This window comes from Pseudophryne corroboree, chromosome 6 (genome assembly GCF_028390025.1).
Source record: "Pseudophryne corroboree isolate aPseCor3 chromosome 6, aPseCor3.hap2, whole genome shotgun sequence".
Lineage (NCBI taxonomy): Eukaryota > Metazoa > Chordata > Amphibia > Anura > Myobatrachidae > Pseudophryne > Pseudophryne corroboree.
The window spans coordinates 509,780,263-509,793,659 of NC_086449.1; the positions used below are offsets into that span (position 1 = coordinate 509,780,263).

At 47.6% G+C, this 13,397-nt stretch overlaps 1 protein-coding gene and 1 long non-coding RNA gene across 4 annotated transcripts in view; one reads left to right on the plus strand and one right to left on the minus strand.

Annotated features, from left to right (window-relative positions):
* The window catches only part of CAPS2 (calcyphosine 2), a 274,614-nt gene that overhangs the window by 239,924 nt on the left and 21,293 nt on the right, over window positions 1-13,397 (plus strand). For 2 of the 3 annotated variants that reach the window (XM_063927438.1, XM_063927439.1), the window contains exon 18: window positions 4,538-4,634. In XM_063927438.1, the coding sequence (XP_063783508.1) occupies window positions 4,538-4,634 (97 nt within the window). Of the gene's footprint in view, window positions 1-4,292; window positions 4,330-4,537; window positions 4,635-13,397 lie in introns of those variants that run through there. The other variant, XM_063927440.1, reaches the window with a different exon arrangement.
* LOC134932744 (uncharacterized) overlaps window positions 1-13,397 on the minus strand; it is a 90,179-nt gene that overhangs the window by 33,838 nt on the left and 42,944 nt on the right. The window lies entirely within an intron of this gene.

Here is a 13,397-nt window from a genome sequence, read left to right on the forward strand (position 1 = left end):
AGCCTCTTCCCAGGAGCAGAAGCCCTCCCCCGCTTCTGCCAAGTCCTCAGCATGACGCTGGGGCTCTGCAAGCAGACTCGGGCACGGTGGGGGGCCGTCTCAAGAATTTCAGCGCGCAGTGGGCTCACTCGCAAGTGGACCCCTGGATCCTGCAGGTAGTATCACAGGGGTACAAATTGGAATTCGAGACGTCTTCCCCTCGCCGGTTCCTGAAGTCTGCTCTACCAACGTCTCCCTCCGACAGGGAGGCAGTATTGGAAGCTATTCACAAGCTGTATTCCCAGCAGGTGATAATCAAGGTACCCCTCCTACAACAGGGAAAGGGGTATTATTCCACGCTGTTTGTGGTACCGAAGCCGGACGGCTCGGTGAGACCAATTTTAAATCTAAAATCTTTGAACACTTACATAAAAAGGTTCAAATTCAAGATGGAGTCACTCAGAGCAGTGATAGCGAACCTGGAAGAAGGGGACTATATGGTATCTCTAGACATCAAGGATGCTTATCTCCATGTCCCAATCTACCCTTCTCACCAAGGGTACCTCAGGTTTGTGATACAAAACTGTCATTATCAGTTTCAGACGCTGCCGTTTGGATTGTCCACGGCACTACGGGTCTTTACCAAGGTAATGGCCGAAATGATGATTCTTCTTCGAAGAAAAGGCGTATTAATTATCCCTTACTTGGACGATCTCCTGATAAGGGCAAGGTCCAGGGAACAGTTAGAGGTCGGAGTAGCACTATCTCAGGTAGTGCTACGTCAGCACGGGTGGATTCTAAATATCCCAAAATCACAGCTGATTCCAACAACACGTCTACTGTTCCTAGGGATGATTCTGGACACAGTCCAGAAAAAGGTGTTTCTCCCGGAGGAGAAGGCCAGGGAGTTATCCGAGCTAGTCAGGAACCTCCTAAAACCAGGACAAGTGTCAGTCCATCAGTGCACGAGAGTCCTGGGAAAAATGGTGGCTTCTTACGAAGCGATTCCATTCGGAAGATTCCATGCAAGAACTTTTCAGTGGGATCTGCTGGACAAATGGTCCGGATCGCATCTTCAGATGCATCAGCGGATAACCCTATCTCCAAGGACAAGGGTATCTCTCCTGTGGTGGTTACAGAAGGCTCATCTTCTAGAGGGCCGCAGATTCGGCATTCAGGATTGGATGCTGGTAACCACGGATGCCAGCCTGAGAGGCTGGGGAGCAGTCACACAGGGAAGAAATTTCCAGGGCTTGTGGTCAAGCATGGAAACGTCTCTTCACATAAATATCCTAGAGCTAAGGGCCATTTACAATGCCCTAAGTCAAGCAAGGCCTCTGCTTCAGGGTCAACCGGTATTGATCCAGTCGGACAACATCACGGCTGTCGCCCACGTAAACAGACAGGGCGGCACAAGAAGCAGGAGGGCAATGGCAGAAGCTGCAAGGATTCTCCGCTGGGCGGAAAATCATGTGATAGCACTGTCAGCAGTGTTCATTCCGGGAGTGGACAACTGGGAAGCAGACTTCCTCAGCAGACACGACCTCCACCCGGGGGAGTGGGGACTTCATCCAGAAGTCTTCCAAGTGATTGTAAACCGTTGGGAAAAACCAAAGGTGGACATGATGGCGTCCCGTCTCAACAAGAAACTGGATAGATATTGCGCCAGGTCAAGGGACCCTCAGGCAATAGCGGTGGACGCTCTGGTAACTCCGTGGGTGTTCCAGTCGGTATATGTGTTCCCTCCTCTTCCTCTCATACCAAAAGTACTGAGAATCATAAGAAGGAGAGGAGTAAGAACGATACTCGTGGCCAAGAACTTGGTACCCGGAGCTGCAAGAGATGCTCACGGAGGACCCGTGGCATCTACCTCTAAGGAAGGACCTGCTCCAGCAGGGACCTTGTCTGTTCCAAGACTTACCGCGGCTGCGTTTGACGGCATGGCGGTTGAACGCCGGATCCTGAAGGAAAAAGGCATTCCAGATGAAGTCATCCCTACCCTGATCAAGGCCAGGAAGGATGTAACTGCAAAACATTATCATCGCATTAGGCGAAAATATGTTGCGTGGTGTGAGGCCAAGAAGGCCCCTACGGAGGAATTTCAACTGGGTCGTTTCCTACATTTCCTGCAAGCAGGATTGTCTATGGGCCTAAAATTAGGATCCATTAAGGTTAAAATTTCGGCCCTGTCGATCTTCTTCCAGAAAGAACTGGCTTCAGTGCCTGAAGTTCAGACGTTTGTCAAAGGGGTACTGCATATACAGCCTCCTTTTGTGCCTCCAGTGGCACCTTGGGATCTCAATGTAGTTTTAGGGTTCCTAAAATCACATTGGTTTGAACCACTTGCCACAGTGGATTTGAAATATCTCACATGGAAAGTGGTAATGCTGTTGGCCCTGGCTTCAGCCAGGCGCGTATCAGAATTGGCGGCTTTATCCTATAAAAGCCCTTACCTGATATTTCATTCGGATAGGGCGGAATTGAGGACTCGTCCTCAATTTCTCCCTAAGGTGGTTTCAGCGTTTCACATGAATCAACCTATTGTGGTACCTGTGGCTACTAGGGACTTGGAGGACTCCAAGTTGCTGGACGTAGTCAGGGCCCTGAAAATATATGTTTCCAGGACGGCTGGAGTCAGAAAATCTGACTCGCTGTTTATACTGTATGCACCCAACAAGCTGGGTGCTCCTGCTTCTAAGCAGACGATTGCTCGTTGGATTTGTAGTACAATTCAACTTGCACATTCTGTGGCAGGCCTGCCACAGCCAAAATCTGTAAAAGCCCATTCCACAAGGAAGGTGGGCTCATCTTGGGCGGCTGCCCGAGGGGTCTCGGCTTTACAACTTTGCCGAGCAGCTACTTGGTCTGGGGCAAACACGTTTGCTAAATTCTACAAATTTGATACCCTGGCTGAGGAGGACCTGGAGTTCTCTCATTCGGTGCTGCAGAGTCATCCGCACTCTCCCGCCCGTTTGGGAGCTTTGGTATAATCCCCATGGTCCTTACGGAGTTCCCAGCATCCACTAGGACGTCAGAGAAAATAAGAATTTACTTAACGATAATTCTATTTCTCATAGTCCGTAGTGGATGCTGGGCGCCCATCCCAAGTGCGGATTGTCTGCAATACTTGTATATAGTTATTGTTACAAAAAAATCTGGTTGTTTATTGTTGGAAGCCATCTTTTCAGAGGCTCCTACGGTTATCATACTGTTAACTGGGTTCAGATCACGAGTTGTACGGTGTGATTGGTGTGGCTGGTATGAGTCTTACCCGGGATTCAAGATCCTTCCTTATTATGTACGCTCGTCCGGGCACAGTATCTTAACTGAGGCTTGGAGGAGGGTCATAGGGGGAGGAGCCAGTGCACACCAGCTAGTCTAAAGCTTTTACTTTTTGTGCCCAGTCTCCTGCGGAGCCGCTATTCCCCATGGTCCTTACGGAGTTCCCAGCATCCACTACGGACTATGAGAAATAGAATTATCGGTAAGTAAATTCTTATTTTATGTATTTCTTCAAAGCGTCTAGGGAAATATGTCAAAGTTTTGTTTCCTGCATTTTTTCCTTTTGCATATTTTTAATACTGTTGACATATAAAATTTTCCAATGATTGCAGAAACATGTCAAAAGATAAATTGCATATTCCATTTGACAGCCTGCAGTTTCTTCATGTTGTCATCCTGTTTGCCTTTCAGAAGGTTTGTGCCTTTCTGAGTTTATGAATATGACAAATATATATTCAATCATAAGTTTGGGAGCCCCGGGTTATATTGCATGTTTCACAGAATCTCTAAGGAAAAACTTAACCTCTGCAGGGTACAAACTTTAATATTACACACAGTGTTCCACATTTTATTACACAATTACAATTTATTTACCAACATGTAAAAACAAAGCATGGTTCTTGAAAGTATAAAGCAGTGGTTCCCAAACCCAGTCCTAAATGGTCCAGGTTTTAAGTATATCAATGCTTGGCCACAGGTGACTTAATTAGTACCTCAGTCACTTTGATTTAACCATCTGTGCTGAGTCATGGATATATTTAAAACCTGGACCATTTGAGGTCCTTGGGTTCAGAGTTTGGGATCCACTGGTATAAACCATATCCATACAAGGGTCCTAGTAGTACTCTGGAATGGTCTTCATCTGATTTAATTCAATTAGAAGGGTGCCCATATTATTGAACATGCCACATTGCCTTGTTATTTTAATCTAGAAAAGGGAGTATATTTACTTGGGGGTCGATTTTTTATTTTTTATTTTTATTTTTTTAGTCATTTAGGATACATATTTATGCTTATGTCCATTTTTGCAGTAGCTGCTTCAATATTTCCTCACTGAAAGTTGCCCATGTAAGTTATTCCTCTTTAGTTGTAAGTGTAGATGTGTTTGAAATATGTATGACTTCATGGCCCGTATTTCCATGAACATACACAGTCTGACAACAAGCAAGATACGCTCTGCAAACAGACATATGTTCAACTCTGCATCAGCCTAATTGATGTTTTAGTACAGAAATGATGCATAGTTTGTAGAGCTAAAACTGCCTTTTATTTTTAGGCCTTTATGAAACTGGATCCCAATAAAACCGGAGCAGTGTCAATGGTAGACTTGAGAAAGTTCTATTGTGCCAAGAAACATCCACAAGTTTTGGAAGGTACTTTTATTATATTTACTATTATAGTAGTGAGCTGTTCTTAGCTTCATTGGTGGCCACTCTGATTGGAAGAAATTTCCCCCTACAGTCTGCCTTTTTAGTGATAGTGATAACACATAAACCAAACGGGCTTATGTGTTTATATTTGCTGAAGGTAAGTTATAATTCTTGCCAGATACTTCACTCTGCAGAATGTTTTCACTGTTATCAGGATTTTGGTACTTACCGATAAATCCCTTTCTCCGATTCCACAGGGGCCACTGGAGTGTAGTTACAATGGGGAAATAGTAGGTAGTAATTGGGAGCTGGCACTTTAAAAATTCTCACACTGTGGCTAGCTCCTCCCCTACTATCTCCCCTCCAAGCCAGTCTACGTAAAACTGTGCCCGAGGAGAGCTGTAATAACCAAACCGTAAGGTAGAGGAGGTTAGCGACGCCCTGTAAACCAGGCGAACACAAACTAAACCTGTAACAGAACCTGACAAAAACCAGGCTAGCCTGAACTCAACAAGCAGCCATATGGTGATCTGCAAACCGTTAAGCAAAAAACCAGGAGGAACAGCGCTGGGCGGGCGTCCAGTGGCCCCTGTGGAATCGGAGAAAGGGATTTATCGGTAAGTACCAAAATCCTGATTTCTCCTTCATCCACTAGGGGCCACTGGAGTGTAGTTACAATGGGGACGTCCCAGAGCTCCCAAAAACGGGTGGGAAAGCGCTGAGAGTCCTGTAAAAACTGCTCGGCCAAACAGTGATGCAGAGGCCGTAAAAGTGTCAAACTTGTAGAATTTGACAAAACGAATGTCGGTTTGACCAAGTAGCCGCCCGACAAAATATTCATGGAGACCCCGCGGGCAGCTGCCCACGAAGGTCTTACAATGCGCGTAAAGTGCGCTGAAATGGAAAACGGAGGCTCCCTAGTAACCGCCAAGAAGACTGTCTGATGGTCAGATGTATCCAACTGCCCAGCGTATGCTGGGACCCCGGCTATTTAGTACGGGAGCATCGTACAGAACAAAGAAGAAAAACACTTCATCGAATAGCCTGAGACCTCTGTAGAGAGAGTTGGCGAGCCCTGACAACATTCAGAGAGGACTGAAAAACACTAGTGTCAGATTTATATGAAAAATGGACATCCCCTCTGGAAGAAACGACCGCTGAGGCCGAAGCACAGCCAGGGGAGTTGCCAATAGAGTACTCCCTGAAAAAGAGGCCGAACTTACGGCCGCTAGACTAATCTCATTTGGAAGAAAAGCGAAAAAGGCAGAGACCTAAAATTCCGGTCAGTGTGGTTTGAAGCGCAGCGGAGCAAAACCTCCCAGAGAAACCAAAGATGAATGGTAACTGGAAGAAGGGGGAAAAAACCCTTTTATCCTTATTATGTCCCATAAAGTTTTCCAAAAGTGGCAAAAGCGAGAAGAGGTAACAGACTTCTGAAATCGGGGCCCAGTAGGCCTAACCGAACTAGGGAACTCCTCCCTTCTGAGGTCTCGTGAACAGTCACACGGGTAAACGAAACCAGTGTAAGATTGAACAAGGAGAAAAAAAGGAGCCTGTTGAAGTAGACAGTCCAGTCGAGGTAGGAGCCAAGGCTCCTCTACTGACTACAGGCGTATCTGTATCTTCAAGTCATGCGTGGCCCAACCAGCGCCACCGAGAGGACTAGCACGCATAATCCCCTCCTGTGTTACTGAACATGAGGTAGAAATAGAAAAGGAGGCAGGATAGAATAACCAGAAAACTCCCCGGAGCCCTGAGGGCCTCCTCGGCTACTGCCGCCAGAGCTCACGTCCGAGAGTAATAAAGGGTTAAAGAGTCAGTCAGAACGCCCTGAGGTCGATCCGAAATCTCCGCCCACAGCGGACCAGCTGACAAAACTCCGGGGAATGTTCCCTCACCCAGGAGTCTGACCTGGTGGCTTGATCTGGAAAGAAGATTGTTGTCCCCCGCTCAGAGAGGAATGGAGGCGACCACTCGTTGCGTCGCAACTTGACTGAAGGAATAGAGTATCTGGTGCCGAGGAATGAAAAATCCTCTGACGGACCGTGTTGAGAAACGTCTATGCGGAGCATAAATTGGATCTGTGTCGAATCAGAAGCTCCTGGATCCTCCGGATATTCAGAAGCCACCTAATGTACAGAGTGGGATAGTAGCAGTAAATTGTCCCATTAGGGAACCAACGTCACCCACTGCCCTTGAAAAAGAGTTATTCTGTGATCTTCCTAAACTCTGTGGGAGCGGAAGAGAGAAGAGGAAAGGACAGACAGTGAAAATGAGAATCCTGTAATGCGAATCTGAGAAAAGCCTGTCCAACGGAAATCAGTAAACAGGCATCTCTGAAGACAAGGGACACGTAAAACTCCCTTTCTTGTTCAAACTAGCAATCACAGACTAAAAGGATTGTAAGGCCAGAATAGGCCTGTCCAAGCCACTTGGCTTCGGAACGTGAAAAGAAAACAAAGGCCTGAGAACTGTCCTAATTCAAATGATATGTGAAAAACAGGGATCAACACCCTTTGCGGTTAGAAACCTATGGAGCGCAGCCTGCAGTATGACTCTCTTGTCATTGTAAATCGGCCGACCCATGCCGAGGGACTCCTGAGACGGTTGTAACCGCTCAAGCCTTCTCCCATCAACCTGCGCCTACCCTGGGACCCTCCAGGTGGTAGGAAAGTCTGTGTAATAGGTGTATAGGATGACATAAAATCAGACTGGACCGAGGATGTTGAACCTCTGCTTCAGCCTTTTTACCCTGAGAACCCCTGGCGACGAAGATATCACCCGTGTGGAGTCGAAAGCCTGAAAGGGCACGGAAAAATCTAAAGGAAAGACCAGTAAAGGTCTGTCTTGGAGCTGGGGCAGTAGTAGGAGAAAGCAAAGTGGACTTACATCCAATGGTTCAAGAAATCCTGCAGAAAGTTCCTTCCCCAGAACCATCTGCCCCGTAGGATTTCATGTTCACCTGTCACTGTCGCAGCCCCAGAGGTCGTCGGGTTAAGACAGCCCAAGCGAAGATGCAGGGTCCGAGTCTGCAGACGTGGAGACCTCCAAAGAACATAAAGCAGAATCGTGATTCTGACCTGTACCAAAGTATCAATTGATCCTGATGCGAAGCATCCTGTAACCTAGAGGACAATTGTTCCCCAACCTACCTGCTCCGGACACGGTAGAACCGCGCTGCCGCATATGTCGATGGATCCCTGAGCAAGGTTGCCTCAGGAAAACGGCGGCTTGATGGACCGGCGATACACCGAGGTGTATACCCTAGAGAGGTTCTGATACCATCTCCTGCCATCTGCGGGGAAAGGATAGGAAAACAAACATTGTTTGATACCTGATATTGTGTATTCGGGTGTCTGTCGGCCGCCTACCGGAGCCTGCCCAGCTCATCCGAAACTGGACCAGTCGCTGTCATTTCGTCATTGGCGTGGAACCCTGATGGACCTGACGTGTCCGCCTCCTTTACCTGCAGTATCAGATGAACTGCTGTATAATGCACCTGTATATTCTGAGACACTGGTTCAGATCCACAGAAAACAGACATCAGTAATGCATGGAATGTTAGCAAGGTTCCTTTTGGAAAGGTGAAATGACGTACAAGGTCTCTGGTTAACAGTGACATTACCTGCATAATCTGAGCTGTTCAAACAGGGGTGTCCTGCAGGTGCGTGGAGGGCTAAGCAGATGGCTCCGCCGCATACTTCACACCTAAGAGGGAATTCTTCGACTATCCCAGGTGAGACAAACGAAAGGAGAAAAGGTGGGTTAAATAAACAGAGCCCTACGTAAGGTCTGCACTATAATGTGTAGTGACCGACACGATTAAAATAAACTTTCTGGAGCAGCGGAGACCTGAACCAGTAACGCTGCGCTGTGGGACAGGAGTCTTAGCCCTAGGCTATAGGAGCTCTCCTTAAAGTTTTGTTTGGATTCAAACCCCTGTTCAGATACCCGCTACTAGCGTATTGAGCCACAGCGCTATTTGTCTGATGCCTTACACACATTCCCCAATTACAAATAGCATTAGTAACTAGTGACACCAAGGAATAATAAAGGGAAGGCAACACCCCGCCCTGTATTTAGTGTACCGCTAATTAAGGTGCACCAGATGTTTCTCGGAGGTTCCGCTGGCTTTTCAAAATGGTGACCAGCCTGTGAGAAAAGATGGGGGAAAATGTTATGTGGCAAGGTGGGGTATTCTGTTATTAGAAAACATTGCGGAAGTGTTTGTTTTATCCCCTATATCTGGTATTTTATGGATATATCTATATACATACCCACACGCACTTAAATATATATATATATATATATATATATATATATATATACACAAACATAACTATATATGTATATATACACACACACCACCGTGAAACCAACCAGGTAGATAAATACTGTCTATGTGAACCCAATAGGGTAGATAAATACTGTGTATTTGTAGGTAAATAAATACTGCACAGTGGATTTTTAAATTATTAATGAGCTGAGTCCCAGCTACTGTAATAGAGCAGGTTCCCTGATTTGCATGTAGGGAAATGACGGGTAGAGGACTCTACTGCAGGGAGGAATGTAGCTATATTTCAGCAGCATGAAGTATGGAAAAGCTAAAAACCCCAGAGACAAGGTCTGTTGCCTAGCGACAGTGAGACCTGGGAGCCCGCTGAGTAAAGCGGGTTATAAGCCTTTTCACCCCTCCTTGCAAAGAAATCCTCCCTGCACAGCCAGGAGAGGAATGAGCCTTCAGTGTGAGACTGACATACCCACACACACTGGAGCGGCGTGCTGCAGCGGCGCGGGGAGCGGAGAGAGCCCGCCGTACAGAGCGGGAGTTAGCTCCGCCCCCCCTGCCTCGGCGTGCCAATGTATCCCCCGGCTGCCTTGCTGCGGTCGGGGTGCGGGTAAATGTAACCCCCGGCCGCCTGTTTGCTGCTGCCGGGGAGCGCCTGTATATTGTAATATATGCTGCGGCCGGGGAGCGGTGTGTAACCCCCCCGGCCGCCTGTATGCAGCTGAGAGTCTGAGCCCGCCGGACGGAGCGGGAGTTAGCTCCGCCCCTCTGTTCCGGCGCCACTTTTAAATTTAAAAACCCGCTATGTATTACCCGGCTGCCTGTAAGCTTGTATGCTGCGGCCGGGTAGTGTAAATGTATCACCCGGCTGCCTGTCTGCTGCAGCCGGGGATTGAAGAGTGCTGAGCCCGCTTACAGAGCGGGCTGAAGCTCCGCCCCCCACATAATGGCGCCAAGTTCAAACCAGTAAGTGCGCCCTCTCTTCTGCTGATGCACTGCAGCGTTATAAGGGGGTTAGTAAATCATCCTTCAGTGAGATTCAAACACTGGTTGCGCCTTTGCTAGATGTAGGGGATAGGTTATGCAGGACACAACACAGTAAAGACCATCACATCTAAGAGTCTCACTCTGCACATATTATGTAAAATCACACATCAGTCTGGAGGGGGGGAGATTGTACTCACCGCTGTCCTTCTGATGGAGTGGCCCCGACACGCGCCGCACGCAGCGGTGTCCGGCCGGAATCTTCTGTGATGGAGTGGCCCCGACACGCGCCGCACGCAGCGGTGTCCGACCATTTTTGATACTCACCGCTGCCATGCTGCCGGAATCTTCTGCTGGATGGAGTGGCCCCTACACGCGCCGCACGCAGCGGTGTCCGCCAACTCAGGAGAGCTCAGCTGCGATGGGACCCCGCCGGCAGCTCCCGCGGTGCAGACTGGCAGTGGCAGAGCTGCCAGTCTGTGAGTGTGTGAAAGAAAAATAAAATAATAAAGAAAAAGAAAAAATTCTTCAGCTAAACCCAAGTGAACCAGCTCACCTCGGGCACTAAACTAAGACTGGCTTGGAGGGGAGATAGTAGGGGAGGAGCTAGCCACAGTGTGAGAATTTTTAAAGTGCCAGCTCCCAATTACTACCTACTATTTCCCCATTGTAACTACACTCCAGTGGCCCCTAGTGGATGAAGGAGAAAATTTGTTAATGCAATTTGTTGTATGAAGCAAGCATCGGTGTTAGTGAAGCAGCAGTCGATGATTAGAAGCACTAAAGAGTTGCAATAGTTCAATAACAATGATGATACCAGGGAAAAGTGTTGCACTTTAGTTATTGAGCCGGTGTAGTTTTAGTTTCTATCTGCTCCTGTAGGAGCTTGTTAGCCCAGAGTACTGATTATATGCTGTGGGAGGCAGTCGCGTGCGGTGAGTACAGTGGCTGGTGAGGCACTACAGCCATAATGTCTGCCGGATCCTGCCGATGATCCCTACCGCCGCCGATCCAATGCCCGCTACTGCCCCTGAGCCGATGCCCGCTGCCACCACCAATGGCTTACAAGCTTGCCCCACCATTAACTGACCCAGCCCTCCGCCACTAATTTGCATCTCAGTCCGTTGCCGCCAATGCCCGCTGCCTGCCTGCTCATCATACTTGTGATATATTTTACATTTTTATAGAAAAAAAATAAAATATTAGTGTTTGGTACTGGGAAGGGAGTGGGAGGAGGACATGAATGCAATTTTGTTGTCCAGGGCTTCCATTAACTTAATGGAAAAGGGTCTGAATGGGTTAAAATATTTTTTAAAAAAATGCGTGAGGTCCCCCCTCCTAAGTATAACCAGCCTCGGGCTCTTTGAGCCGGTCCTGGTTGTTTAAATACTGGGGAAAAAATTGGACAGGGGTTCCCTGTATTTAGACAACCAGCACCGGGCTCTTAGTCCAGTCCTGGTTCCAAAATTACTGGGGACAAAAGATGTAGGGGTCCCCCGTATTTTTTTTAAACCAGCACCGGGCACCACTAGCCAGGGACATAATGACACAGCCGGGGTACACATTTATGTAGGTCTCTGTGGCCATGGCATTACCCCCCCAACTGGTCACCCCTGGGCCAGGGGTGAAGCCTGAGGCTGTCCCCAGCACCCCTGGGTGGTGGGGGCTGGGCTGATAGCCATACGTGTGTTAAAAAATAGAATATTGTTTTCTGTTGTGGAACTACAAGGCTCAGCAAGCTTCCCCCACTTGCTGGTACTTGGAGAACCTCAAGTACCAGCATGTGGGGAAATAACGGGCCCGCTGGTACTTGTAGTTCTACAACAACAAAATACCCAAATAAAAGCACAACACACACACACACACCTTGAAAGTAACAATGTATTAAAACACACTTACACACTCGCACATACTTACCTACATCCCACGCCGATCACCTCCACTTGTCCAGTAGAATCCAATAGGGGTACCTGTAAAAATGAAAATTAAACTTACAAACTTCGTTTTTGAAGTAATACACAGGAGGGGGGCAAAAGGGGAGAGAGAGGGAGAACGAACCTCCGCTTCAGGCCTCCAGCTGCTCCTTCTCTTGCCGGCGGAGGGGGCCAGCAGCTCTTCTCAACATCGGGCTGGCGCAGGAACAGAGCCACACAGGAGGGGGAACATGCGGCAGGTGTGGGTGACCTTCTGTTGGCGGAGGAAGCAGGTCTGCCAGCGGCTCTTCTCAGCATCGGCCCAGCGCAGGGACAGTGCCACACATGACTGGGAACATGCTGCAGGTGTGGGTGACGGTGAGGGAGGTGAGCACTCATGCATCAGCGTATGGGTGATTGGACCAGCGGATCCAGCCCTGGATACGCTGTCCAATCACATCTGGCCCTATCGACGAGGCACTTACAATAGTGCCGCTTTCTCGTCAATTTTCAATGGGCTTTTAAAGCCCAGTGCTTGGCCCCGCCCCCCACTTTATTCCCATTAACATTGTTAACAGGAGGCACTGTTATCACTGCCTCCTAAACTACTTTCAGAATATGTGTCATAAGTATCTTCCTTGTATTATTTTAATCATTAATGAAAGGGGAGGCACTGCTTCCCCTGACTGCAAGTCCCTGGTGGGAGGAGCGGCTGCCCAAAGTGCATGTCCCCACTCACAGTACTCTGTTTTGATCTGCTATCCGTCTCCCAGCCACTCTCTCCGTCCTGGCGGTCTGTCTCCTTCCGGAGGATTGCACGTGGTGGATAGGACCAGCTGGTCGAAGGCACTTTGTTGCCAGTGTGCTGTGGCTTTGTGGGGATTCGGTCGGGACGTCCGGCTGTTACTGTGCACACTAAGATCCGCTGACGTCACTTTGAAAAGGGGGCAGAGCTTGTTGACATGTTTCTCAGCCTATTCTCCATGAAATAGCTCCCTGGGTGCTGAGACGCTCTTTTTTTTTTTTTTTTTTTTTTTTTAAATGTCTATCGGCCAATCGAAAGTAAGTTAGCTCTTATTACAGATCTATGTCAGCTGTTATATTCATGGCATTTCAACAGTTTATATATATATATATATATATATATATATGCAATACCTAATATAATGTGATTTATATAGTTACTACTTTATTGATTAATTATTAGTCCTCTCTAGAGAAGTGGGTAGAAAAATGTCATACCAGTCTTTATTTTCACGTAATTATTCTAAATGTTCACCGAGGGAACAACTTAAGCACATAATTGATACATATTAACACTTTTTTTACATATCAAAATGTTACAATCAAACTCAGCTTGGGAGTAAACTGCAATATTTATTATAGTGTGACCAGTAGCGAATTTCCCATTAGGCACACGGGGGCGGTACTTGGATACTTGTGTTGGTCCTGTCAGAGCAAAAGTACCAGTAACTGCAAAATATTTCTACTGTATGGAGTGTAAATGGATAGGCATGGACAGGCTGCCCCTGTAAGCTGTCCCACTTAGTAAATATGTATTCATAATTAAAAATTAAAAAA